The 26933-nt window shown below is 45.9% G+C and overlaps 1 protein-coding gene across 13 annotated transcripts in view; it reads right to left on the bottom strand.

Annotated features, from left to right (window-relative positions):
• BRF1 (BRF1 RNA polymerase III transcription initiation factor subunit) overlaps positions 1–26933 on the bottom strand; it is a 481847-nt gene that overhangs the window by 326929 nt on the left and 127985 nt on the right. For all 13 annotated transcript variants that reach the window (XR_010305870.1, XR_010305866.1, XR_010305858.1 and 10 more), the window contains 4 exons: positions 9729–9855; positions 8387–8426; positions 8201–8293; positions 6445–6723 (listed from right to left, as the gene is read on the bottom strand). Coding sequence is in view for 7 of the 13 variants with exons in the window: in XM_064159979.1 (XP_064016049.1) it covers positions 6445–6723; positions 8201–8293; positions 8387–8426; positions 9729–9855 (539 nt within the window). In the remaining 6 variants the exon portion in view is untranslated. The remainder of the gene's footprint in view (positions 1–6444; positions 6724–8200; positions 8294–8386; positions 8427–9728; positions 9856–26933) is intronic.

Genomic DNA, 26933 nt, shown 5'->3' with positions numbered 1-26933 from the left:
TTTCAATACAAAAGTGAAACAGCCAGGACAACAGGAAAGCCAGGATGGTTAGCCAAGGGCAAAGAGCAGCCATTCACATGCAACATGGCCAAGTAAGGTTTAAAAGACAAGTCTGCTCCCCTGAACTCTGCTTTCCATACCCTCTCCTGCCCCATTACTTTGGAGAAGGTCTTTTTGAGCAAGACTTCTGGTTAAAAGGGCACATATTTTCCTATGAGCAGTGTCTGTATTGATAAACCAGCTCTTTGGAAAATTCCTGAAACATTCACCAATGTTCTAAAAACATATTCACAGGATTCAGCTTATGCCTCCACTCAAATTGATCTCCCTGATGGCTCTAACAAACTGCAGGTTTCACTCCAAAACTCTCCAGATTTGTTTGGAAATCTTTCAGCCAAACTATATGATTAGTTTCCATCCCTTAACTTTCCTAGCTAGCTGTGGCACGAACATGGAGCAAATTCAAAGCATTCCTATCCTTCAAGGAAATGTAAAGATCCTGCATGAAAAAAAAGTGCACACAGATTTTGGGAGTAATGCATGCACACACAATACTTGTGTGTGAGGGACATACAGAGCCAAGGAAGAAAATTATGGCATCTGTAATTCATAACTGAGACTTCAGGTATCAAAAAACTGCATTCAAAGCAGCTGGTGGTCCCCTATTACCATGCTGGCTGCAGCAAGCTCTTCACATCTCATTAAAGGCATAATGAAGGCTCAATCAGTGGTGCAGTCTATCAAGACTGCCAAACACAGGCATAAAGAGGGTAGATTAGAAAGATTAGCTTGTACCAAGGCTCTTAGTGCTTAGATCTCAAAATTGGGAAAGAGCTTGTCCTGCCACAGAAAATGTTTTCCAATGTGCAAACAGCACACAAAGATCAAACCCTCAAAGTGCTCAGAAAGCATCACACAAGGAAAGTGGCACCAAGCAGGTCAGACACAATGCTTATTTCCACAGGTGGGGCTTAAAATCATCAAGACAACTGCAGCACCGAAGTCAGAGTCAGAACTGTGATCAGGATGGGGACATGAACACTTGCAGTGATGGCCAAGTCTACTTTGCATATGTAACACAATTAGCACTAAACTCAGCAGCTTTATTTCTCATGCATGCAGTAATTATGATTCAATAGTGCTTCATTATGTTCTCTCTAATTACTGATCATATCTATTTCTGTACTTTTATATGCATATATATATATTTATATATTTTCAAACAGTTGGCACTGATGTAGTCAGACAAAATCTGAGGAAGAAATGAGAATGCTAGGAGAAGAAATCAGCATGCAGAGAAGGTCAACACTCATCCATTGATGGAGCAGCAATGGAGAGCAGTGAGCCTGCCCCTTGAATTGCCACAATTTGAGCTGGGATCATGGATAGGGTGAAGAAGTCTCCTTGGCACACGTAGCCACCAAGAACCATTCTCCAGTTGCTCTCAGCCTATGGGCATCCTTAACCATCCTTCCACAACAGCTCAGACTCTGCTAGAAATGTCACATTTCTGCAAACTTTCCTGCCTGCAGTACTGCCTGCTCTGATCATCTGCTACTACTAGGGTTGTTTAGCCTGGAGAAGAGGAGGCTCAGGGGTGACCTTATTGCTGTCTACAACTACCTGAGGGGTGGTTGTGGCCAGGAGGAGGTTGCTCTCTTCTCTCAGGTGGCCAGCTCCAGAACAAGAGGACACAGCCTCAGGCTGCGCCAGGGGAAATTTCGGCTCGAGGTGAGGAGAAAGTTCTTCACTGAGAGAGTCATTAGGCACTGGAATGGGCTGCCTGGGGAGGTGGTGGAGTCGTCGTCCCTGGGGCAGTTCAAGGCAAGGTTGGATGTGGCACTTGGTGCCATGGTCTAGCCTTGGGCACTGTGGTAAAGGGTTGGACTTGATGATCTGTGAGGTCTCTTCCAACCTTGGTGATACTGTGAAATACCAAAAGAAGAGGGAGATCATACACATATGCATTTTTTTCCCACTGGGTAAAGGAGCTGAGTCTGCTTGTGGAAGCATCACGGAAGCCTCAAGGCCAAGACAAAGTACGAACTGAGACCTGGCAGCTGTGGGGGATGAAATCTGGAGGAAAAAACTAAGACTCTGGAGGATAAGCCCACCCCTGCCTCATAAAACTTCATCTTTAGCCACTTCTCACATTCTCCTTGAGTAAGAAGTTGAAAAGCACTGGCACACAGGGAGGACAACTATTCAATCAATGAACACTGTCTGCATGGGGTCTTCAACACCCACAGAAATCAATGAAAACATCTTTCAACCTCAGCCCAGAGCAGATTATGCTTGCAGCAGTAAAGGAGGCATAAATACAAGGAGCAATAAAATGAGCAAACCCTTTAATTGTGAACGAGGGCAAGGCCTTTCTGGTGTATTCTTTGTGAAACTAGCAGCAAGCACAGTTAGCTGGCTGCCTAACCAAGCACAAGCTGGTACATGCACTGTGATTTCTCACTGCAAAAGCTGCTTGCTTTCATCAGGACATGCAGGAGCATGTTCCATCCTCTGAAACTACTGCCCTGAGTGACTGCCTGTGAATTCTGAATCAAACCAAAAACTGAGGTTTCAAGCACTGCCTGGATCATGAAGGGGAAGTTAGGTAAGGTCAATCATTAACCTATGTTTTATCATTATCTCTGTTATTATTAGACCTTTCTCACTTTTTGCTCTGGTCAGAATTAAGCTTGTTACTTTTCCTCCATATGGCAAGAAGAGATGAACTGGCATCATACAGCCTAGCAGCATACCATGGAAAAGGACAGAGTAACAGCCAGCAAATATCAGAAAGACAGAAACACCAAGAAAGGTGATAGGTTATTTGAAATGGCATAAGACACAAAAATTAATTGTGGTGGGAAATTTTACACTAAAGAATATTATTTCTTGAGAATGAACTTCATGATATTTGACTGTGGCAGTCTCCTGAAGGAAACAGTGCCCTTGTTTGAGGAACTGCAGAATCAGAAACATCATGTAGAGCATGGGGAGAGCATGGGGACGCTGCATGGCCAAGAAAATGGACAGATTGATGTACCCAGCCTTCATCACTGAAAATGAGGTCTCATTATAAAGCACTCTTATCACAAAGAGTATGAAAGAGGGAGTTTGCAAAGACTAAAACAGATACCAGCTTAACTGTCTCTGCAAATTAATACTCTTTGCAGGAATAAAACAGTCAAATGTAGTGTTTATTCTGAGCACTTTATTGCCTCAGACTCATTAAGCCAGTACCTTACATGCTCTCTTTGTAATGCAAATTGGCTAAAATACTATACTTTCCATAAAACAGTCATATAGACAAGCTCATACTGCTCAAATACCAACTGTAAGTGGAGCAAAAATACACTGAAATTTTCTTAATACTTGAGCTCTCTGCTCAAGTCCTATCTGCATAAGCAGTTTGTGAGAAACCTTCTGCTGTTGCTGCAGCCACCACAGCACAAAGGTGGAAGATTTCCCAAAGCAGCTGATGTATGCAACTATAAACTGAATTACCACATGCAAAAGCCAAATGAAAAACAAAGTCTCCAGAAGGTACCTGCAGCAGAGATTTCCTTGAGGAAGAGAGATCATTAGCAAAGGAGATACCCTGCATTTAAGGAGGGCAGACATCGTGCATATGGCACCTGCTGGCTGAGCTCCTATTTAATAGCCACCTGCCAAACAACACAGTGTATCACCAGGAGGGTTTGATGGGAACCCTCACCACATAGCACCAGACATGTCATTTCCAACTGCTACATGACACGATACACCCATTCAACAACATGTGGAGACCAGCAGGAGATAAAAAAATCAACCTGATTAAGGTCTCTGGACCAACCTGACTCACATGGTCCACACAGTGGAAGATGACTCACAGTCACAGAGGTCTGAGGGAAGGGAAAGGTTCCTGGTCTATGACTTAGTTGTGAAGAAGGACCTTAAAGGTGCAATGCTGCAATGCCTCTTTGCCCTCTGCAATGAATTTGTGTTGGAACATGAAATATCATAGCAGCTGAGATTCACAATGTAAGCTGCACTAAACAAAATTCAAATACAGAGAACAAATGCAGGTGATTTTTATAGTCTTCCTCTTCCCTTAACAGGTACCAACTACTTTTGTTTCAGGATAATCTATAATTGTGCCATCGCAAATTAAACTCCGAGCAACTGCTCTCATCCTTACATTTAGCTTCAAAACCTGACATTTTCTTTTTCAGAAACCTGGAAATTGTCTAATTTTCTTACATCAATCCTGTTGGCCTGATAGAAGAAGATACTGCCTCCAAGTACAAACCTTTCTGAGATTTCCCAGAGCTATGAGGCAGAGCTGAAGGCATCATTGCCTGAGGTGACAGAAACTACACTGCTTTTCATTGGGATTCAGAGCTAAGATGCACAGGTGACCAACAGGAGGCATCTTAACAAGAGGTTTGCTTTATTCTGTGTAATAACGTGTCACCTGCAAGCCAAGTGCCCAGACCAGTTGCCAAATCGGGTCCCTGACCATCCAAAGCACAGGAAGGCTCCAATACTACTCCTGAACCCAGACGACTTTCCAAGGGAAACCAAGTCCTTGAGGAGGTAACACATTACACATGCCAGAGGCTAAGAGACTGGAAACTGCACACCAGCATGACCACTCCACACTACAGACATAACCAAGCTGAATTTAAGTTAAATGAAACCTTTAAAAGATTTAAATAAATCAGTAGAATCAGTGGAGACTGTAGCAGCATCTACAATCAAAATAAAACCAAACCAGCAATTTGGCTTGCAAGGTTCAAGTGTTAAGAAAGTAAGTGCTTGTTTCAGCACCTGCAATGATTTCTCAGCTGTATTTAAAGCAGAACAGACTGAAACCTATTTGGGTTTGAAATCTAGTTCATTTGGCACATCCTCCAGTTTTGAAAGTAAACAAACAGCAAAGCCAGACAAGCCACAGCATGAGCAGCCATGCACTCTCCTGCCTGAAGCCCAACTCAGAGGAACATACCTGGCTGTATCAGCACAGTTCCATCTTTAAACTCAGCCCTCAGCCTGTCCATTAGAACAGTCAATAGCAATGCCAGCTGAGAAACGTCCATAACAGGCAACTCATTTTTACAGGTCACTGGCTAGCCAGACAACAACAGCTTCTAGCCATTACTGACCTCCCTGTGACATGAACCACTGATTTCCAGGAGAAAGATGATCCACAAGCCATCCATTTTCTTTATTGTAATTAAAACAAAACCAAACCCACTCAGCTGTTTCTATATGGTTTCATTTGTGCAAAATACAAGCGTGGAATCACCCTGCTACATTTCTGGAACTCAAACACTAAGGTAATAAGAATCTGAATGTGTTCAGTTCCTTATTGTAAGTACCTTATTGTAAGTAGGTGCTGTTGAACAGAAATTCGCATCAGAACAGTTTGGGTTACAAAATGTTCTGCTGCACTGATCCCCAGGTAAGCTGACAGAACAGATTTGGACAGGTGTGCCTTACAATGGAAAAATTAACTGCAACAAAGAAAAGAATAAAATGCCCTTTAGGTAAGTTCTGTTCTTGGGAGTCATTAAGATGCAAAAAGAATTTATGAAAATGTCATCTTCATAAAGCTCAAGCACATGGAACAGAAAGCAAATAAACCTGCCTGGACAACTGGCTGTATGCTGTGCTGTCTGCCTTAATGGCTCTGGCAAAATTGGCACCCTTAGTTGATCAGTCCCTGCCTCCACTGAATGGAGCTCCAAGTTACAGAGAGATCTGGGAGTTTGAAAAAAAATGAGGCAAAACCACCAAAGCAGACAGCAAAGTCCATGTCAAAGGAAAGAAAAGCATACAACCAGTTATTTCCTCTTACAAATACATCAAATATTTGTCATCTGAAAAGATTCTTAATCAGAGAGACAGCAGCGTCTTTGACTCCAATAAAATGTCTCCTGAGAAAGTCTGCCTTGATCTAAAATTCTCAGGCTTAGGTTCTAATTCCCAGCCATATTTAAAGGAATCTGATTCCTTCAATTTCCTAACTGAGATTGCATGGCTTCAAATATGCCCATCAGCTATTATATGGTTACAAATCTACTTGAATAAGAAATACACATTCTCAAGCTTCAGAAAATAATTATACACTCCAGATTCTCCTGCAGCTTCCTGGGAGCAGATGTCAATGACCAATGGGACCAAACGGTGCCATCCAGCCTCACATCTCCTGCACCTCGAGAAATTCAAGGAATTGCTACTACAGTAACCATGAAGATACAGGGAAACTCACAATATCACACAGCATCACAGTATCACCAAGGTTGGAAGAGACCTCATAGATCATCAAGTCCAACCCTTTACCACAGAGCTCAAGGCTAGACCATGGCACCAAGTGCCACGTCCAATCCTGCCTTGAACAGCTCCACGGACCCACAACTGGCTGCATGTGTCCACTTCATTCTCTGATCTCCTTCTACTCACCAGGCTCTCGGTCCTTAGTGGATATGCACTCTTTTATGGACTCTGTTATGCCAAGACTAGCTGCAGTGGGGAGTGGGCCCAGCAAGGATTCCAGCGCAGGTGGTCTTATGAGAGCTTCATTTCCATTTTTGCATTCCCCAGCTTCTTTTTTTTTAATGCTATCCTCCTGATGAAGTTCATTATAAAAGTCCTTGTTTAAGTGATTAGCAGCTGCTTCCAGTTCCTCATCTTCTGCCTCCTCCTCTCCAAGTAAGCTAGAGGTATTGTCTTCTATAGAATCTGTAAGAGAAAAAAAACCCCAACAGATCACTGTGTGCCATCTGTTACAGAAACTAAACAAACAGAGAGGCACCAACTTAAAGAACAAAAATCTTGAGAGAAAATCTGTGGAAGAAATACACAATATTTTAGTAAAATATATGAATACATGGAGTTACCAGATGCTCTTCAAATACATTACTTCAGTTATTAACATCTATTTTTGAGTAAACTGCCATCGTTTATAATCAAATTAGTATCAAGTTATGGCAGGTAAAAAGGCATTGAAAGAGAAGGTGGTAACTTTCTGGTACAATTCCAAATGGAAAAAAAAAAGGCATTTAAAGCTATAAAAAGCCCTTCTGTGTGGCTTAGTCAACTAGGGGATTCAGTGACAGAAGGGCCTAGACACTGAACCAGTGCACTTTCAGGGAAGAAAGGCAATATTCCCAGGTGCCAGGACCAAGCTTATACTGCACCAGGAAAGAAAAAAACAACAGAAATCAATAATGAACTGGAAGTGTAATGAAGAATGTATCACAGAATCATAGAATCAATCAGGTTGAAAGAGACCTCCAAGATCAGCCAGTCCAACCTAGCACCCAGCCCTAGCCAATCATCTAGACCATGGCACTAAGTGCCTCAGCCAGGCTTTGCTTCAACACCTCCACGGACAGCAACTCCACCACCTCCCTGGGCAGCCTATTCCAATGCCAGTCACTCTCTCTGGCAGGAACTTCCTCCTAACATCCAGCCTAGACCTCCCCTGGCACAACTTGAGACTGTGTCTACCCTTTGTTCTATTGCTGGCTGCCCAGAAGAGACCAACCCCCACCTGGCTACAACCTCCCTTCAGGTAGTTGTAGACAGCAATGAGGTCAGCCCTGAGCCTCCTCTTCTCCAGGATAAACACCACCAGCTCCCTCAGCCTCTCCTCACATGGCTGTGTTCCAGGCCCCTCACCAGCTTTGTCACCCTTCTCTGGACACATTCCAGTATCTCAACATCTCTCTTGAACTGAGAAGCCCAGAACTGGACACAGTACTCAAGATGTGGTCTGACCAGTGCTGAGTACAGGGGAAGAATAACCTCCCTCGTCCTACTGGCCACACTGTTCCTGATACAGGTCAGGCTTTCCTGCCCACCTGGGCACACTGCAACTTCAGCTACTATCTACCAGTCTCCACAGGTCCCTTTCTTCCTGGCTGCTCTCCAGCCACCCTTTCCCCAGCTTGTGGTGCCGCTCAGGGTTGTTGTGGCCAAAGTGCAGAAGCCTGCACTTGGTCTTGTTAAATCTCATCCCATTGGCCTGCAGTTGTTTTGAAGCCTGATATATGAACCAACTAATGGGTGGAGAGAACCTTAACACGCTAGACATCTTGTACTAACCAAGTACACATCTCATCACATTTATCACAATAAGGTTCATACATTTAAGACTGCCTGGAGGACATGAACTCACTATTATTTAAGCAGTCACAAGATTTTACAGACTTACCATCTTTAGTGAAATTTGCAAATACTCCTTTTGCTTTGGGTCTACTGTTTTCTAATTCAATCTCTATTTCGTCTTGATAGCTCGTTATTTCCCCTGTGGCAATGAAATAAAAATACAACTCAGCACTCACTGATGCAGTTTTGAGCAAAAGAGTGATATGTTTGTTATGCTGAAGACAATTTATACCTTCAAAATCTTCCAGCTTTTTTGATAATGCCTTCTCCAGCTGAAATGAAAATAAACAAAATCAGCATCAAATTACTAAAAGAATTCAACTTTTCTTTTTTTTTTTCCTTTTTTATTTTTAATCAACCAGGTTGGAAGAGACCTCCAAGATCATCCAGCCCAACCGAACACCCAGCCCCAGCCAATCAGCTAGACTATGGCACTAAGTGCCTCAGCCAGGCTTTTCTTCAACAACTCCAGGGACAGTGACTCCACCACCTCCCTGGGCAGCCCATTCCAATGCCAATCACTCTGGGAAGAACTTCCCCCTAACATCCAGCCTAGACCTCCCCCACTACAACTTAGAATCATAGAATCATAGAATCAACCAGGTTGGAAAAGACCTCCAAGATCATCCAGTCCAGCCTATCCTCCAGCCCTATCCAGTCAACTAGACCATGGCACCAAGTGCAACTTGAGACTGTGTCTCCTTGTTTTGTAGCTGGTTACCTGGCAGAAGAGACCAACCCCCACCTCTGATTACAAAGCTCACACCTTAGCCACCCTGATGATTTCTAGCTGAGGAGGAAGAATGAGCACTGCAGATAAAAGAGAAATGCAGACATTAGGACAGGTATTCAAGACATCCATGCCACAATCTCAGGTTGGACTGGATGATCTTTGAGATCTCTTCCAATCTGGCTGATTCTAAGATTCTAACAATAAAAATGTCAAAGCACAATTTGGGCAACACATGCAGCAGGAAAGCAAGCATGGAGAACATTGTGTGGTGTAAATGCATCAGCTTGTAAATGGGGAGCACCTGGGCAGGGCATGTTGAGTCCTCATCTGCCATACAACTATGTATGGCAGATATGTGTATGCATGCTTGCTGCTGCCTGAGCAGCAGACACTGCCATCTTGCAAAACACAGCAGCTCAGGTGATGGTCATTTACTTAGCCACCCTGACCTGCACTAAGGAGAGCAGTGAGTCTACATCCCCCAGTAGCTGGCTAAGACAACAGACATACTTCGATCTCTCATCAAGGGGGGTTTAAAGCTACATTTCAAGATACATACTTAAAAGAGCAAGTCTCTCTGGAGGAGTGAGCAAAAAGTGATATAGGAGAAAAACTTCTTTCTTTTTAACTGGGAAGCTATTCCCTTGGCAATAAAACAAAAAAAATCCTTCATTTAACAGGCATCACACCCATAAATATTCATTCTTCTCTTAATAACCTCAAAGTAAATGTAACTAAAGCTTATCAAAGGCTGCTCAGCTAGTATTTAGCATTGACTGATTCAAAAAGGCATATAGAAAGGAAGGAGAGAAATACACAGAGCATCTGATTCAGAATTCACCTGCTGTATCTTCAGTTTTTTTTGACCAGCTGTAAAGGAAGGAGGATCACATTCTTCTTCCAAGTCGATCTTCATAAACTCATCTATGGTTAGCTGACTTGTTGGTGTGTCTTCAAACTCTGTCAACCTACCAAAGCACACAGCACATTACCATAACATCTTAAAGAACTCTTTTAAAGATAATAAAATTCACCAAACTGCTAAGTTGTAGAAAAAAACATGGCATTCTTAGAAAATGTGGCCCAAATACAACTGCATTAATACTGAAGAGACACTAATTGGTCCATTCTGTGCTAGTTCAAGCCTAGTTGGGATATTTTGGTGAGAAGAATTAGATTATAGGCTGTGAAAAGGAAACAATGGTGATGGCTACTGCACTCATAGGCTTGCTGAGAGGGATAAGAACAAGAACATAAATATAGATAAGAGAGTTGCTCTCTGTCTCTCGGGGCTACATGAACTTCGCTCTCTAACCTGCCTGACTAATCCATCTGCTTCCTAATCCCCCTGGCCAACCCTCCAAACTACCTTGAGCATAAGGCAAAGTCTGGGGTAAGGTAGAGGGGTGGGGAGAAGGTGGAAGGGTAGTTGAGAGCCCCTCCTGGGGACTCTGGTTTCTGGGAGGGATGTTGTGTTTCTGTATTACTTTTAAACTTGTATATTCCGGTATATATTGTAAATACCTGCTTGTATGTTGTGCTAAGCTGTAAATATAAAGCTTCATTCAATTTTCCAGAGCTGCTGAGTCTAGTCAGGGTGATTTTCCAAAGTGTGTGGAGAGTGGGTAACACCCAAACCATCACACATCCCAAATTAGCTTTTGATTTATTAGACTACATAGCACACACTTGTTTCGATGAAAAAAGACTGAAGGAAATACTGCAGCCTCTACGGTCAATTAAGTATAGATTGACAAAACCAAGATGAGAAATGCTCCTCACTCCTCGTGTCATTGTTATTGTTATCAACAGCAACAACAAAACAGATTCTCAAATAAAATACCAGTCATCATAATTTTAGGAGTATGCTCAAAACTATTCCTGATACATAAGTATGATTAATTTATGCATGCAAATGTTAAAGTCACATATCTGCAGCAGACTCAAAGAGGGACAAGAAGTAATCTTCCCAGGACACAGAGAAGCAGTAGCAAAATAAAAGTGATCATCTGCACAGAATTTCATAGAATCAACAAGGTTGGAAGAGACCTCCAAGATCATCCAGGCCAACCTAGCACACAGCCCTAGACAAGCAACTAGACCATGGCACTAAGTGTCTCAGCCAGGCTCTCCTTGAACACCTCCAGGGATAGTGCCTCCACCACCTCCCTGGGCAGCCCATTCCAATGCCAATCACTCTCTCTGGCAAGAACTTCCTCCTAACATCCAGCCTAGACCTCCCCTGGCACAACTTGAGACTGTGTCCCCTTGTTCTATTGCTGGTTGCCAGGCAGAAGAGATCAACTCCCACCTGGCTACAACCTCCCTTCAGGTAGTTGCAGACAGCAATGAGGTCAGCCCTGAGCCTCCTCTTCTCCAGGCTGCACACCCCCAGCTCCCTCAGCCTCTCCTCCCAGGGTTTGTGTTCCAGGCCCCTCACCAGCTTTGTCATCCTTCTCTGGACACATTTCAGTATCTCAACATCTCTCTTGAACTGAGGAGCCCAGAACTGGACACAGTACATGCATGCTGCATGGAATTGGTGAATGCATAGAATTTTACAATAATACACTTTGTCATTGTTTAACATTCACATTTTACACATTCCTGCCTATGTGAGTGATAGGATTGGCTCCATGGGGAATTGCCATGAGAGGAGCTGAATCTTCCAAAGCAACTGAATCTTAAATGGGACCACACTGCCATAAGTTCATGAACAAATTTCAGCGTTTTATACAGGTGGTTGAGAACGAACACATCCATTTTACAGATGGAGAAAGTGAGACAAAAGGTTAAGTACAAAGCCAAATCAGGAAATGTCTGGCAGAGTGCTCTTCTGACAGAAAGTGCCCTTTTAATAGTAGCAACATTTTCCATGGGAAAACAGCAATGATGGGTCTGCAGCTGCTTCACTGGAATATTCCCATCTACCAGAGGAAGCAAAACTGACAACAGCTTCCATCTGCAAAAGGAAACTAAAAATGGTGATTCAGTACTCCCAGCATTTCTTCCCTCCTAACCACACTCGTGTTTTTTCCTCGATCTTTGACTGCCACAAAGCTCTGTCTAAAGAAGGAATTCTCTATAGAACAGGCACTGTTTCCACCCAACTCCAGGGTCAAAAAAGACCAGAGGACCACACTCTCTCCTCGTATCTTCATCAGTATCTGTATTTATTTCTTTATTAACTCAAGAGCAACACAAGAGTTAGCTCAGACAATGGGACATAGGCACGCCAAAACATCACAGCATTTTGCCTCTGAGGCACCCTGCTCCCAGGCAGGGCAGCATGAAATGCACCAGAGAGCCCAGCACATCTAGGCAAAAACCAACTGAAAGCAGCACGCTAAGCCCAGGTGCAGCTATGATGGTCAGATCAGTGCAGCTGAGGAGAGCAAAGCCTCTAAACATAAGTCACCCTTTTGGAGTGCAGGCATCTCCAGGAAGCACCAAATTAGCAATGCATTTAAGACTGACTGACAGCCTAAAACTTTACCTCAGAGTGCCAGGGACCAGCTCCCTCCTCCACTCTTTCAGATCAAATTGGAGAGGAGAGGAGGATGCTGTTGGCAGTAGCAGCACCCAGCTTTTAATTAACAGACCAGAAATCTTTCTCAGGCTTAACAGACTCCCAGAGTGCATTACCCACCTTCCAGGAGGGAGTCTCATCTATCAGGCTAGAGCAAAAACCAGGCCAGAGTATTGTTATTATATTAATTCAGGATTCATTTAATGCCAAATCCATGCATCACTCCAGGAGCACATACCTTCCCTGCCACCATCAATAAACTACAGTTATTCATCCCTCCATGAATCACGCAGTTACAGGTAGTCCACTACAGCAGGACCTTCCCTCCCAACCAGTATTGCCTCATTACAATGTTATTCCCCTCCTGCTGTAAAAACCCTACAGGCAGCTTTTGCAAGGATACCCAGTTTGTTTATCCCACACTCAGACTTGAGTTTGAGCAGTCAGACCTACTGCCCAGTCAAAATGGCAACACCTTGAGACATGCAGAGAAAGGTAGGAATCACCAGAGGTGAATGGGCTGCCCAGGGAGGTGACGGAGATGTCATCCCTGGAGGTGCTCAAGAAAAGCCTGGCTGAGGCACTTAGTGCCATGGTCTAGCTGACTGGACAGGGCTGGGTGCTAGGTTGGACTGAATGATCTTGGAGGTCTCTTCCAATCTGGTTGATTCTATGAAGCAAGGCCTGGGACAAGATGACCATGCTTGGATTTCAACATCTGACCCTGTGCATTTCTCCCTGTGGACACCTGAAGCTTTGCCTGTCCTTCTCCTTGCTGCCTGTGCTGTGTGATTCACATCTCACCCCCTGCAGCTGCTAAAATGGCAGCACAGGTCTCTCCTAACACCTTCAGTACATCTGCACTAGGACAGGGCAGAGCTACACCATGTTTGGTGGTGGTGCTACTAAGGACCTCAAACCTGCAGCACAGCCACGACCACGCCACACAGCCTCTAGGATCCAGTCCCATGCCCACAGTCTCTCCTCAGCCCTGATACAAACCACATGGGCTGAGGACTGACTACCCCGCAGTGAGGCCTGGCAGTGTGATGGTATAGACCAGGGGTTCTCAGACTATGGCCTGTGGGCCAGATACGGCCTCCCAGGGTGCTCAAACTACAGCTAACAGGCCAGATACAGCCCCCCCAGGGTGCTCAAACTACAGCTAACAGGCCAGATACAGCCCCCCAGGGTGCTCAAACTACAGCTAACAGGCCAGATACAGCCCCCCAGGGTCCTCAAACTACAGCCCACAGGCCAGATACAGCCCCCCAGGGTCCTCAGTCCAGCCCGACAGTATTTACCGAACACCCCTGCCCTCACTCTGCTAGGGGTTGGGGGGAAACCAAACAGCCAATTCCTGCCACTTAATCCACTCATCAGCCTCTGCAGCCCCCAGGCACCTGCTGGGACAGGGCTGGAACCAAACTATGGTCTGGCCTCTGACACTACTGGGCTGGAACCAAACTATAGTCCAGCCCTGACACTACTGGGCTGGAACCAAACCATAGACCAGCCCTGACACTACTGGGCTGGAACCAAACTATAGTCCAGCCCTGACACTACTGGGCTGGAACCAAACTATAGTCCAGCCCTGACACTACTGGGCTGGAACCAAACTATAGTCCAGCCTCTGACACTACTGGGCTGGAACCAAACTATAGTCCAGCCTCTGACACTACTGGGCTGGAACCAAACTATAGTCCAGCCTCTGACACTACTGGGCTGGAACCAAACTATAGTCCAGCCTCTGACACTACTGGGCTGGAACCAAACTATAGTCCAGCCCTGACACTACTGGGCTGGAACCAAACTATAGTCCAGCCTCTGACACTACTGGGCTGGAACCAAACTATAGTCCAGCCTCTGACACTACTGGACTGGAACCAAACTATAGTCCAGCCTCTGACACTACTGGACTGGAACCAAACTATAGTGCAGCCTCTGACACTACTGGGCTGGAACCAAGCTATAGTGCAGCCTCTGACACTACTGGGCTGGAACCAAACTATAGGTCCAACCTCTGACACTACTGGGCTGGAACCAAACTATAGTCCAGCCTCTGACACTACTGGGCTGGAACTAAACTATAGTCCAGCCCTGACACTACTGGGCTGGAACCAAACTATAGTCCAGCCTCTGACACTACTGGGCTGGAACCAAACTATAGTCCAGCCTCTGACACTACTGGGCTGGAACCAAACTATAGTCCAGCCTCTGACACTACTGGGCTGGAACCAAACTATAGTCCAGCCTCTGACACTACTGGGCTGGAACCAAACTATAGTCCAGCCCTGACACTACTGGGCTGGAACCAAACTACAGTTCGGTCACCAACAAACTGTAGTCCAGCTGCTGACAGTGTCTGAGGGACAGTGACTGGCCCCCTGTTTAAAAAGTGTGAGGACTCCTGGTATAGACACAGGTCAGCTGCAAGGCCAAACGCTCAGCAGCTCCTTATTTCTTCACATCTCACCAGTCATAACCACACAGCTCTAGTCTTCATCCTGAAATAAGGAAACATCCCTGATGGTCAGGATCACAGCTCAAGCACCATCTCTGTGGGAGAGTGTGATGGTTTGGGTGTTACCCACCCCCACACACACTTGGGAAAATCACCCGGGCTAGGTTCAGTCCATCTGGAAATCCAATGAAGCTTTACACTTACAGCTTAGCACAACATACAAGCAGGTATTTACAACAGATACAGAAACAGACAAGTTAAAAAGGTAATACAGACACACAACAGCCCTCCCAGAAACCGGAGTCCCCAAGAGGGGCTCTCAACCACCCTTCCACCTTCTCCCCACCCCTCTACCTTACCCCAGACTTTGCCTTACGCTCAAGGTAGTTTGGAGGGTCAGACAGAGGGGTTAGGAAGCAGATGGATTTAGTCGCACAGATGGCAGGTTAGGTTAGAGAGAGAAGTTCATGCAGCCCTAGACAGAGAGCAACTCTCTTATCTATGTTTGTGTTCTTGTTCTTATCCCTCTCAGCAAGCCTATGAGTGCAGTAGCCATCACCACTGTTTCCTTTTCACAGCCTATCATCTAATTCTTCTCACCAAAACACTCTAGCTAGGCTCAAACTAGCACAGAGCACGAGCTGTTCACTCAACAATTTTCCCTTTAACTTGCTACAAATAAACACCTGCCGTTGCCAACCACTTGCCTGCCTCAACATTTCACATTGGCTGATAGCCTGACTGCCTGTTTTTTAAACATTTCTTTAATTTTATCTAGTGTTTGGACACATGCCACCAAGGCAACAAAGTGATGCAGGCAGCAGTCTACCTCACGTGAAACAAACCCTATGAGGAGAGGCTGAGGGAGCTGGGGTTGTTTAGCCTGGAGAAGAGGAGGCTCAGGGGTGACCTCATTGCTCTCTACAACTACCTGAAGGGAGGCTGTAGCCAGGTGGGGGTTGGGCTTTTCTGCCAGGCAACCAGCAACAGAAGAAGGGGACACAGTCTCAAGTTGTGCCAGGGGAAGTATAGGCTGGATGTTAGGAGGAAGTTGTTGCCAGAGAGAGTGATTGGCATTGGAATGGGCTGCCCAGGGAGGTGGTGGAGTCACCATTCCTGGAGGTGTTTAAGAAAAGCCTGGCTGAGGCACTTAGTGCCATGGTCTAGTTGATTGGATAGGGCTGGGTGCTAGGTTGGACTGGATGATCTTGGAGGTCTCTTCCAACCTGGTTGATTCTATGATTCTATAAGGTAACATTAGTTTGGCAGCTAAGGAGAAACCGACACAAGCTTAATTATAAGAACAACAATTTTCAGGGGTGAGGGAGTGTCCTTGTAGAGGGAAAAAAAAACCAAAACAATAAAATAGCTACAGGCTATTTTTCAAGTCCCACATAAAAATAATAATCCAACTTCATTTCATGCTTTTGTTAATCTAAAAAACAAAAAAACAACATCTAATAAGAATTTGCCATCTCAAGTTATGCACAGGAGGAGAATAAACAGATACACAAAATAAAGATATCGTTTCCTTGGCACAAATTCAAAACAGCCCTAAAAAAAACCCTTAAATTTGGCAGAAAAGTATTTTCTATTTATAGTCAAAATAGAGGCAACCACCACGGCTCAGGCTGAGATTCAACTTCCAGTATAAACCCTCCCCTCACAGTTTCTCACAGCAATCTCTTGCGAGCAAATTCCTCTGGGACAAATGTTTTTCCAGAGCTCGGTGTCATCTGCCCCTAATCCTAACCCTCTTCTTCAAAGAGAAATTTGCACAGCTTTTGTTTCATCCATTTAGGGACAAAACCACACCTCATCTTCTGATAAAGCACTTTGGTGCACAAAAAAACAGTCAACCCTTTCTGTTCCCACTGAATTTAGTTCCCAGGATGGGAAAATGCATCAGGCGTTTGGGAAGTTAGGAGCAATGGGGTTTTCACTTTGCTTCAGAGAGACCATCCAGTGAGACTTATGAATCCAGGCTACAGCCATGATTCCAAAAAGAAAGGGCTTGTGTTTGCAGCTAGCTACTCAGTTTGAACGTTTCACTGAAATTCTGCTGCTGTGGGGCACGACAAAGCGCAGAAGAGAACAAGGACCTCCGGGATCAGAAGGGGAACTACAAAAGGCTGGGGAGGGGCTTTTTAGGACATCAGGGAGTGACAGGACAAGGGAGAATGGAGCAAAGCTGGAGGTGGGGAGATTCAGACTAGACATGAGGAGGAAGTTCTTGAGCATGAGAGTGGTGAGAGCCTGGAATGGGTTGTCCAGGGAGGTGGTTGATGCCCCATGGCTGGAGGTGTTTAAGGCCAGGCTGGAGGAGGCTCTGACCAGCCTCATATAGCGTAGGATGTCCCTGCCCATAGCAGGGGGTTGGAACTAGATGATCCTTGTGGTCCCTTCCAACCCTGACTGATTCTATGATTCTGGAGTCCAGTAGAAAAATGCTTCAGGAGTCCACACCCAAAACTCAAGAAGGACTTCTAAGCAAAGAGCACATAGGGAAAAACAGTGTTCTCCTACACATACACAATCAGCATTCAGCTCTAGAAAACAGGCAGCACAATGCAGAGATCTCTTGTGCTGGACCTCTGCACAGAAGAGCAAACAAATTACAATTTCAGAAAAAAAAAAATGTGTTTTTAAAGAGTGAACACAGCACTCAGCCTGAGCAGGCAGCCCTTAAGTTAACCTGTTGTGAGAGGCCTGTCCAAAGCACTTCATATGTTTTTATTAATGGATTTAAAAAAGGACTAAGCTACAGAGTGGCATGTTACTAGCAGAAATAGACCCAAAAAAAGCTTAGAATCATAGAATCAGTCAGGGTTGGAAGGAACCACAAGGATCATCTAGTTCCAAACCCCCTGCCATGGCCAGGGACACCCTACCCTAGATCAAGCTGGCCAGAGCCTCATGGAGCCTGGCCTTAAACACCTCCAGCCATGGGGCCTCAACCACCTCCCTGGGCAACCCATTCCAGCCTCTCACCACTCACATGCTGGAAAACTTCCTCCTCACGTCCACTCTGAACCTACTCACCTCCAATCTTGCTCCATTCCCCCTAGTCCTGTCACTCCCTGAGAGGCTATAAAGTCCCTCCCCAGATTTTATGTAGGTCCCCTTCAGATACTGGAAGGCCACAAGAAGGTCACCTGGGAGCCTCCTCTTCTCCAGACTCAACAGCCTCAACTCTTTCAGTCTGTCCTCATAGCAGAGCTGCTCCAGCTCTCTGATCATCCTCATGGCCCTTCTCTGGACACACTCCAGCATTTCCACATCCCTCTTGTAACAGGAGATCCAGAAATGGACACAGTACTCCAGGTGGGGTCTCAACCACAGTAGAGTAGAGGGGGAGAATCACCTCCCTTGACCTGCTGGCCACACTTCTCCTGATGCAGCCCAGGATCTGGTTGGCTTTCTGGGCTGCAAGTGCACACTGCTGGCTCATGTTGAGCTTCTCATCCACCCATGAGCTGGCCCATGAGCCTCTCATTACGGCTGCTCTCCAGCCACTCACTGCCCACCCTGTATCTGTGCGTGGGATTGCCCTGACCCAGATGCAGGTCCTTGCACTTGGTCTTGTTGAACCTCATGAGGTTAGCATGTGCCCACCTCTCCAGAATATCCAGATCCCTTTGGATGGATCCCTGCCCTCCAGCATGTCTGCTGCACCACACAGCTTGGTGTTATCAGTAAACTTGCTGAGGGTGCACTCAATGCCTCTGTCCATGTTAACAACAAAGATGCTGAACAAGACTGGTCCCAGGACTGATCCCTGAGACTCCACTAGAGTTTGCTTTTTTTACTGCAAGATAGATGTAATTAAATTCCCCTGATTTTTCCCAAATTAACAACATGAATAAAATCCCAAGTAATACCTTAGATATCTACCAAATCTGAATTGTCACATCAATTAGAAATACTCTAGTAAGAGATGATTAAGCAACTGCAACATCTGCAAACTCTGCAAAAGTAAGAGATTTACATTTCTACCTCCATGAAGCACCAGAACACTGCAGTATATTCCCACTTGTTTTACCTTAAGATTAATCACTACAGCCTGCCACTCTAAACCTGTGCACACACCTTTGTAAGCTCAGAATTCCCAGTGACATGCAAGCCACCACTACTTTTCACATTACAGACTTAACAGTCTATTGGATCACCTTTCCCTCTCAAATTTTTCCCAAGTTATACAATGTAAATGCAAGAATTCTGCACTTAATATAGAACATGTATCAGAAATAACTATTAAATTACTTTTTAAAAGAGGTTTTCAGCATCTCTATGTATGCAAATAAATGAAAGTGTAATCTCCTGTATAGAATCATACAATAAATCAGGTTGGAAGAGACCTCCAAGAGCATCCAGTCCAACCTAGCACCCAGCCCTATCCAATCAACCAGACCATGGCACTAAGTGCCTCAGCCAGGCTTTGTTTCAACACCTCCAGGGATGGTGACTCCACCACCTCCCTGGGCAGCCCATTCCAATGCCAATCACTCTCTCTGGCAACAACTTCCTCCTAACATCCAGCCTATACTTTCCCCAGAACAACTTGAGACAGTGTCCCCTTGTTCTGTTGCTGCTTGCCTGGGAGAAGAGACCAACCCCCACCTGGCTACAACATTCCTTCAGGGAGTTGTAGACAGCAATGAGGTCACCCCTGAGCCTCCTCTTCTCCAGCCTAAACACTCCCAGCTCCCTCAGCCTCTCCTCATAGGGTTTGTGTTCCAGGCCCCTCACCAGCTTTGTTGCCCTTCTCTGGACACCTTCCAGCACCTCAACATCTCTCTTGAATTGAGGAGCCCAGAACTGGACACAGCACTCAAGGGGTGGCCTGACCAGTGCTGAGTACAGAGGAATAATAACCTCCCTTGTCCTACTGGCCACACTGTTCCTGATACAGGCCAGGATGCCATTGGCTCTCTTGGCCACCTGGGCACACTGCTGGCTCATCTTCAGACTACTATCTAACAGTACCCACAGGTCCCTCTCTGCCTGGCTGCTCTCCAGCCACTCTGTCCCCAGCCTGTCGTGCTACTTGGGGCTGTTGTGGCCAAAGTGTAGAACCGTGCACTTGGCCTTGTTAAATCTCATCCCATTGGCCTCTGCCCACCCATCCAGCCTTAGCAAGGTTATACTGCAGGTTCTCCTACCCTGCAACAGATCCACACCTGCTGTACATATACATAACTTTACACAGCAACATAAAAAAGGTATTTTTTAAAGGCTATCTGAATATCTCATTACTAAAAGTAAGGCCAAAATCAGAGGTGATCTAGTTACCATGGTTTTACAGCTCACAACTTACCACCTGAGCTGTGTCAAATTAACCTGCCTGTGTTCTCAGCCCAATGCACTACAGAGAGCATTTTCACTTCACTTCCACGGTGTACTACATTTCACCTCTTTCTGCAATGGACTGAAGCACACACACCTAATCATTTACTGCAGATTAATTGCTGACTGATAATTTATGGTGTTCACTTGCCAGCAACTCTCTGTCGTTCTGCTAAGTATTGAAGAATGGGTACCTTGAAAGATTTATTGTACTCAAGCACCATTTAGAATTAGTCACTTTTACTTCTCCACACCAAAACTGAAATTTAAATGTATCACAAATTAATTAGCAGCTATTTTAAAGCCCTGTTTCTGCCAGTGCTTACAGACACAGTTCATTTGACTTAACACTTGCACACATGATCAACCCATCAATAATCATAGAATCATAGAATCAACCAGGTTGGAAGAGACCTCCAAGATCATCCAGTCCAACCTAGCACCCAGCCCTATCCAATCAACCAGACCATGGCACTAAGTGCCTCATCCAGGCTTTGCTTGAAGACCCCCAGGGACGGTGCCTCCACCACCTCCCTGGGCAGCCCATTCCAATGCCAATCACTCTCTCTGGGAAGAACTTCTTCCTAATATCCAGCCTAGACCTACCCTGGCACAACTTGAGACTGTGTCCCCTTCTTCTATTGCTGGTTACCTGGGAGAAGAGATCAACCCCCACCTGGCTACAATGTCCCTTCAGATAGTTGTAGACAGTAATAAGATCACCCCTGAGCCTTCTCTTCTCCAGGATAAACAGGCCCAGCTCCCTCAACCTCTCCTCATAGGATTTGTGCTCCAGGCCCCTCACCAGCTTCGTTGCCCTTCTCTGGACATGTTCCAGCACCTCAACATCCTTCTTGAATTGAGGGGCCCACCAACAGATCTTCCTGGACATTCCAGAAGTCCACCAGTTTAAACCATGTGGAATTTTTGTGTTCTTAGCATTCCCCCCACCCACCCACTCAATTCAAGTATTAAAACCATATTAATGAAACAAAATGCTTTAGCATCCCTTAAAATTTTGTTTCATTAGCATGGTTCTTCCACTGTGCTCTCTCAAAAACACTTTATGATGTCCTGAAAAAGAAATCAGTGCACTGACTAATTTCTTAACAGCTGCTCAGATGGCAGAAGTCAAACACAAGAGAAAACTGTTTACAGTATCAACAAGAGAAAACTGTTTATAGATGCAGTTTCCAGTATCTGAAGGGGGCCTACAAAAGAGCTGGGGAGGGACTTTTTAGGCTATCAGGGAGTGACAGGACTAGGGGGAATGCAGCAAAGCCAGAGGTGGGGAGATTCAGTCTGGAGATGAGGAGGAAGTTGTTCAGCAGGAGAGTGGTGAGAGGCTGTGTGCTAGTCTGAAGCAGGCTAGAATGTTTTGGTGAGAAGAACTAGATTACAGGCTGTGGAAAGAAAACAATGGTGAGGTCTACTTCGCTCACAGTCTTGGTGAGAAGTATAGGAACAAGAAATAAAAGCATTAGATAACACTCTCGGCATCATGCTCGCTGGGGCTGCTGGCTGACCTGCATCTCTCTAACCTCACCCCCCATTTTGGACTAACCCACTTTGCTTCCCAAACCTCTGACTGAACATCTGTTCTTCTTTGGGACTGGGGTAAGGTTGAGAGGGGTAGGGGGAAGGTGGAGGGGTGGTTGAGAGCCCCTCCTGGGGACTCAGGTTTCTGGGAGGGCTGTTGTGTTTCTGTATTACCTTTTACCTTGTCTATTTCTGTCTAGAACTGTATCTACTGTAAATATCTGCTTGTATATTGTGCTAGCTGTAAATATAAGCTTCATTCATATTTCCAGAGCCGGCAGAGTCTAGTCTGGGTGACTTGTAAAGTGTGAGGAGTGGGGAACACCCAAACCATCACAGCCTGGAGTGGGTTGCCCAGGGAGGTAGTTGAGACCCCATCCCTGGAGGTGTTTAAGGCCAGGCTGGAGAAGGCTTTGGCCAGCCTGATCTAGAGTAGGGTGTCCCTGCCCATGGCAGGGGGTTGGAACTAGATGATCCTTGTGGTCCCTTCCAACGCTGACTGATTCTACGATTCCACAAGAACTAAGTCCAAGTTAGTGCTAAGAAGTTAATCATCCTTTCAAAAGTAACAGATGCCAAATAATTTTGAAATTACATTTTCAAATGTAACTATGAAGTACTACAATATATTGGGAATCTAATTCATGTATTGGCTTACTAGCTGTATAGGGGCTGGACTTAGAATCATAGAATCATAGAATCATAGAATCATAGAATCATAGAATCATAGAATCAACCAGGTTGGAAGAGACCTCAAAGATCATCCAGTCCAACCTATCACCCAGCCCTAGCCAGTCAGCCAGACCATGGCACTGAGTGCCTCATCCAGTCTTTTCTTGAAGACCCCCAGGGACGGTGCCTCCACCACCTCCCTGGGCAGCCCATTCCAATGGGAAATCACTCTCTCTGTGAAAAACTTCTTCCTAACATCCAGCCTATACCTACCCTGGCACAACTTGAGACTGTGTCCCCTTGTTCTATTGCTGGTTACCTGGGAGAAGAGGCCAACCCCCACCTGGCTACAATGTCCCTTCAGGTAGTTGTAGACAGTAATAAGATCACCCCTGAGCCTCCTCTTCTCCAGGCTAAACAGGCCCAGTTCTCTCAACCTCTCCTCATAGGATTTGTGTTCCAGGCCCCTCACCAGCTTCGTTGCCCTTCTCTGGACATGTTCCAGTACCTCAACATCTTTCTTGAATTGAGGGGCCCAGAACTGGACACAGTATTCAAGGTGTGGCCTGACCAGTGCTGAGTACAGGGGAAGAATAACCTCCCTTGTCCTACTGGCCACACTGTTCCTGATGCAGGCCAGGATGCCATTGGCTCTCTTGGCCACCTGGGCACACTGCTGGCTCATCTTCAGCTTACTATCTATCAGTACCCCCAGGTCCCTTTCCTCCTGGCTGCTCTCCAGCCACTCAGTCCCCAGCCTATAGCGCTGCTTGGGGTTATTGTGGCCAAAGTGCAGAACCCTGCACTTGGCCTTGTTAAATCTCATCTCATTGGCCTCTGCCCACCCATCCAGCCTGTCCAGGTCCCTCTGCAGGGCTCTCCTACCTTCCAACAGATCAACACCTGCTCCTAGCTTGGTGTCATCTGCAAACTTACTGATGCTGGACTCAATGCCCTCGTCCAGATCATCAATAAAGATATTGAACAGGACTGGGCCCAGCACTGATCCTTGGGGAACACCACTTGTGACTGGCTGCCAACTGGACGTGGCACCATTCACCACCACTCTCTGAGCTCTGCCATCCAGCCAGTTCTTGATCCAGCACAGAGTGAATCTGTCCAAACCATGAGCTGCCAGCTTGGCTAGGAGCTTCTTGTGGCAGACAGTGTCAAAGGCTTTGCTGAAGTCCAAGTAGACTACATCCACAGCCTTCCCCACATTCACCAGGCGGGTAACCTGATCATAAAAGGAGATCAGGTTGGTGAGGCAGGACCTGCCCTTCCTAAACCCATGCTGGCTGGGCCTGATCCCTTGGCTATCCTGTAGGTGCTTTGTGATGGCACCCAAGATGACCTGTTCCATGACCTTGCCTGGCACTGAGGTCAGGCTCACAGGTCTGTAGTTTTCTGGCTCCTCCTTACGACCCTTCTTGTGTATGGGAATCACATTGGCCAGCTTCCAGTCTTCAGGGACCTCTCCAGTGAGCCAGGACTGCTGATAAATGATGGAGAGTGGCTTGGCCAGCTCAGCTGCCAGCTCTCTCAGCACCCTAGGGTGGATCCCATCCGGTCCCATGGACTTGTGAGGATCCAAGTGACTTAGCAGATCCCTTACTGCTTCCTCATGGATTAGAGGGGGACTGTACTGGTCCCTGACTCCATCCACCACTTCAGGAGTCCAGCTGTCCTGGAGACAACCTGTCCCACTAGTGAAGATTGAGGCAAAGAAGGTGTTAAGCACCTCTGCCTTTTCCTCATCCTTTGTCACTCTATTCCCCTCTCTATCTAACAAGGACTGGAGGTTGTCCTTGGCCCTTCTCTTGCTATTCATATATTTAAAGAAACACTTTTTATTTTCCTTGGCAGCTGTGGCCAGCCTGAGCTCCAAGTGGGCTTTTGCCTCTCTAATTTTTCCTCTACAAGACCTAGCAACCTCCTTGAACTTCTCCTGGGACACCTCCCCTCTTTTCCAAAGGTGATACACTCTCTTTTTAATCTTTAATTCCTTCAGCAGCTCCCTGCCCATCCAGCCTGGCTGCCTCCCTCGTCGGCTCATCTTCCGGCTCAGTGGCACTGCCTGCTCCTGTGCCTTCAGGAGTTCTTTCTTGAAGCAGGTCCAACCTTCCTGGACCCCTTTGTTTCTAAGGGCTATTTCCCAAGGAACTTTCTGAATTAGTTCCTTAAATAGGCTGAAGTCTGCCCTTCGGAAGTCCAGTGTGGAGGTTCTGTTGATGCCCCTCCTGGTTTCTCCACGTATTGAAAACTCTATAATTTCATGGTCACTGGACCCCAGGCAGCCTCCAACCACCACATCCCCTACCAGCCCCTCTCTATTTGTGAGCAGCAGGTCAAGCAGGGCTGCCCCCCTGGTAGGCTCACGTAACAGCTGGGATAGGAAGTTGTCTTCCACACATTGCAGAAACCTTCTAGACTGCTTCTTCTCTGCAGTGTTTAAGTCCCAGCAGATGTCTGGTAGGTTAAAGTCGCCCACCAGAACAAGGGCAGGTGATCTTGAGGCAGCCTCCAGTTGCTTAAAGAGTAATAAATCAACCTCTTCTTCCTGGTTGGGTGGTCTGTAACAGACTCCAACCAGGATATCAGCCTTGTTGGCCTTCGCCTTAAGTCTCACCCATAATGACTCAACTTGATCATCCCTGATTTCTACCTCCATGACATCCAGAGCATCCCTAATATACAGAGCCACTCCCCCGCCCTTTCTCCCTTGCCTGTCTCTCCTGAAGAGTCTGTAGCCATTGATTACAGCACACCAATCATGTGAGCCATCCCACCATGTTTCAGTGATGGCGACAATATCATAGTTTCCCTCCAGCACCAGAGCTTCCAGCTCCTCTTGTTTGTTACCCATACTGCGTGCATTAGTGTACATGCACTTCAGCTGGGCTGCTGCTTTTACTCCTAGCTCTAGCCTACCTTCCTCAATTCCCTTTGATTTATCTCTGGTGCTGTCATGTTTAACCCCCTCCCCCTTCCATTCTAGGAAAAGGAGTATTGCCTATGAAATTGGATTCCTCAAATAATAAAACCTTTTCTTCATTAAAAAATACAATCCATCTTACAAAGGTATGCAATACCAACATGTGGATCAAGATGTATTTTACTTACCATACCAGAAAGATTTCTAGAAATCATCTCTAAGCTACTGGAAATTATTTAACTGAAGACAGAAAATATGTCTCAATTTTCTTTCTTAACTTATGACAACAGCAAGAGAACAAGGGGACACAGTCTCAAGTTGTGCTGGGGGAAGTATAGGCTGGATGTTAGGAGGAAGTTCTTCACAGAGAGAGTGATTGGCATTGGAATGGGCTGCCCAGGGAAGTGGTGGAGGCACCATCCCTGGAGGTGTTGAAGAAAAGACTGGATGAGGCACTTAGTGCCATGGTCTAGATGACTGGCTAGGGCTGGGTGCTAGGTTGGACTGGATGATCTTGGAGGTCTCTTCCAACCTGGTTGATTCTATGATTCTACGAACAGCAGTCAGTGAAGAAATCCCATGGCTGACAAGCTCAGATCAGAGTGGACACCAATGCAAGCTCCATCACACAAAGGAATTTTCTGTTTTCTGGAAACTTCTCTCCATGCCATGCTTCAACAAAAGAAACTTACACAACTCTGACATACTGAGCATCCTCTTTCCTTCTCCATGCCCAAATATCCTAGGTAAACAGCTCTAAATTCATCAGATCCCCTTCACAATCCTTTACCACGGCTTTACTTAGATCACCTTTCTCTTCAGCCCTGACCTTGACATGGCTTTATCACTTTGGGAGATGTAACCTCACAGCTATGCACCTCCCTGCTACTTTCTCTTCCCATCCTGACTCTAGACTCATTGTATCAATTTTGCACATTAGGAAGAAGTTCTTCACTACGAGGGTGCTGTAACACTGGAAGAGGTTGCCAGTCCCAGAAGATATTCAAGGTCAGATTTGATGAGGCTCTGAGCTTCTCACTTTGCCTCTCACAGACATGTACCCAGCTCAAGATTGACTTCAGCTTGGACATGAAGCTTATGTGAGATACATATTGCAGAAATGGAAATAAGAAAAGCTGCAGGCAATACATTTATCTCTATGCATGAATCTTTAATTTTTCCAGAAAATTACCAACAGAGTCATTTAAAGAGCTGTAGCTGGGTCCCCAGGATATGAGCAAAGGGACCCCTTTATGAAAATCCCTGTGGCATCTTCACATGGAAAATGGAGTTCCTTTGTAGCAAGTCCTGTCTTCCTTCCCCAGCGATACTATTCTGTCGTGAAAAAAACAATCACCTCATAAATGAGCCCTTTAAACCTAATCTGGCCTTTCACTCCAATTTCTGCTCAATAAATCATAGAACAGAATCATAGAATCAGTCAGGGTTGGGAAGAACCACAAGGGCCAGACAGTTCCAACCCCCCTGCCATGGGCACAAACACCCTACCCTAGAGCAGGCTGCCCACAGCCTCAGCCAGCCTGGCCCTAAACACCTCCAG

This window comes from Pogoniulus pusillus, chromosome 1 (assembly GCF_015220805.1).
Source record: "Pogoniulus pusillus isolate bPogPus1 chromosome 1, bPogPus1.pri, whole genome shotgun sequence".
Lineage (NCBI taxonomy): Eukaryota > Metazoa > Chordata > Aves > Piciformes > Lybiidae > Pogoniulus > Pogoniulus pusillus.
The sequence above is the reverse complement of the archived record's forward strand: the minus strand, read 5'-3'. Positions and strand labels throughout refer to the sequence as shown.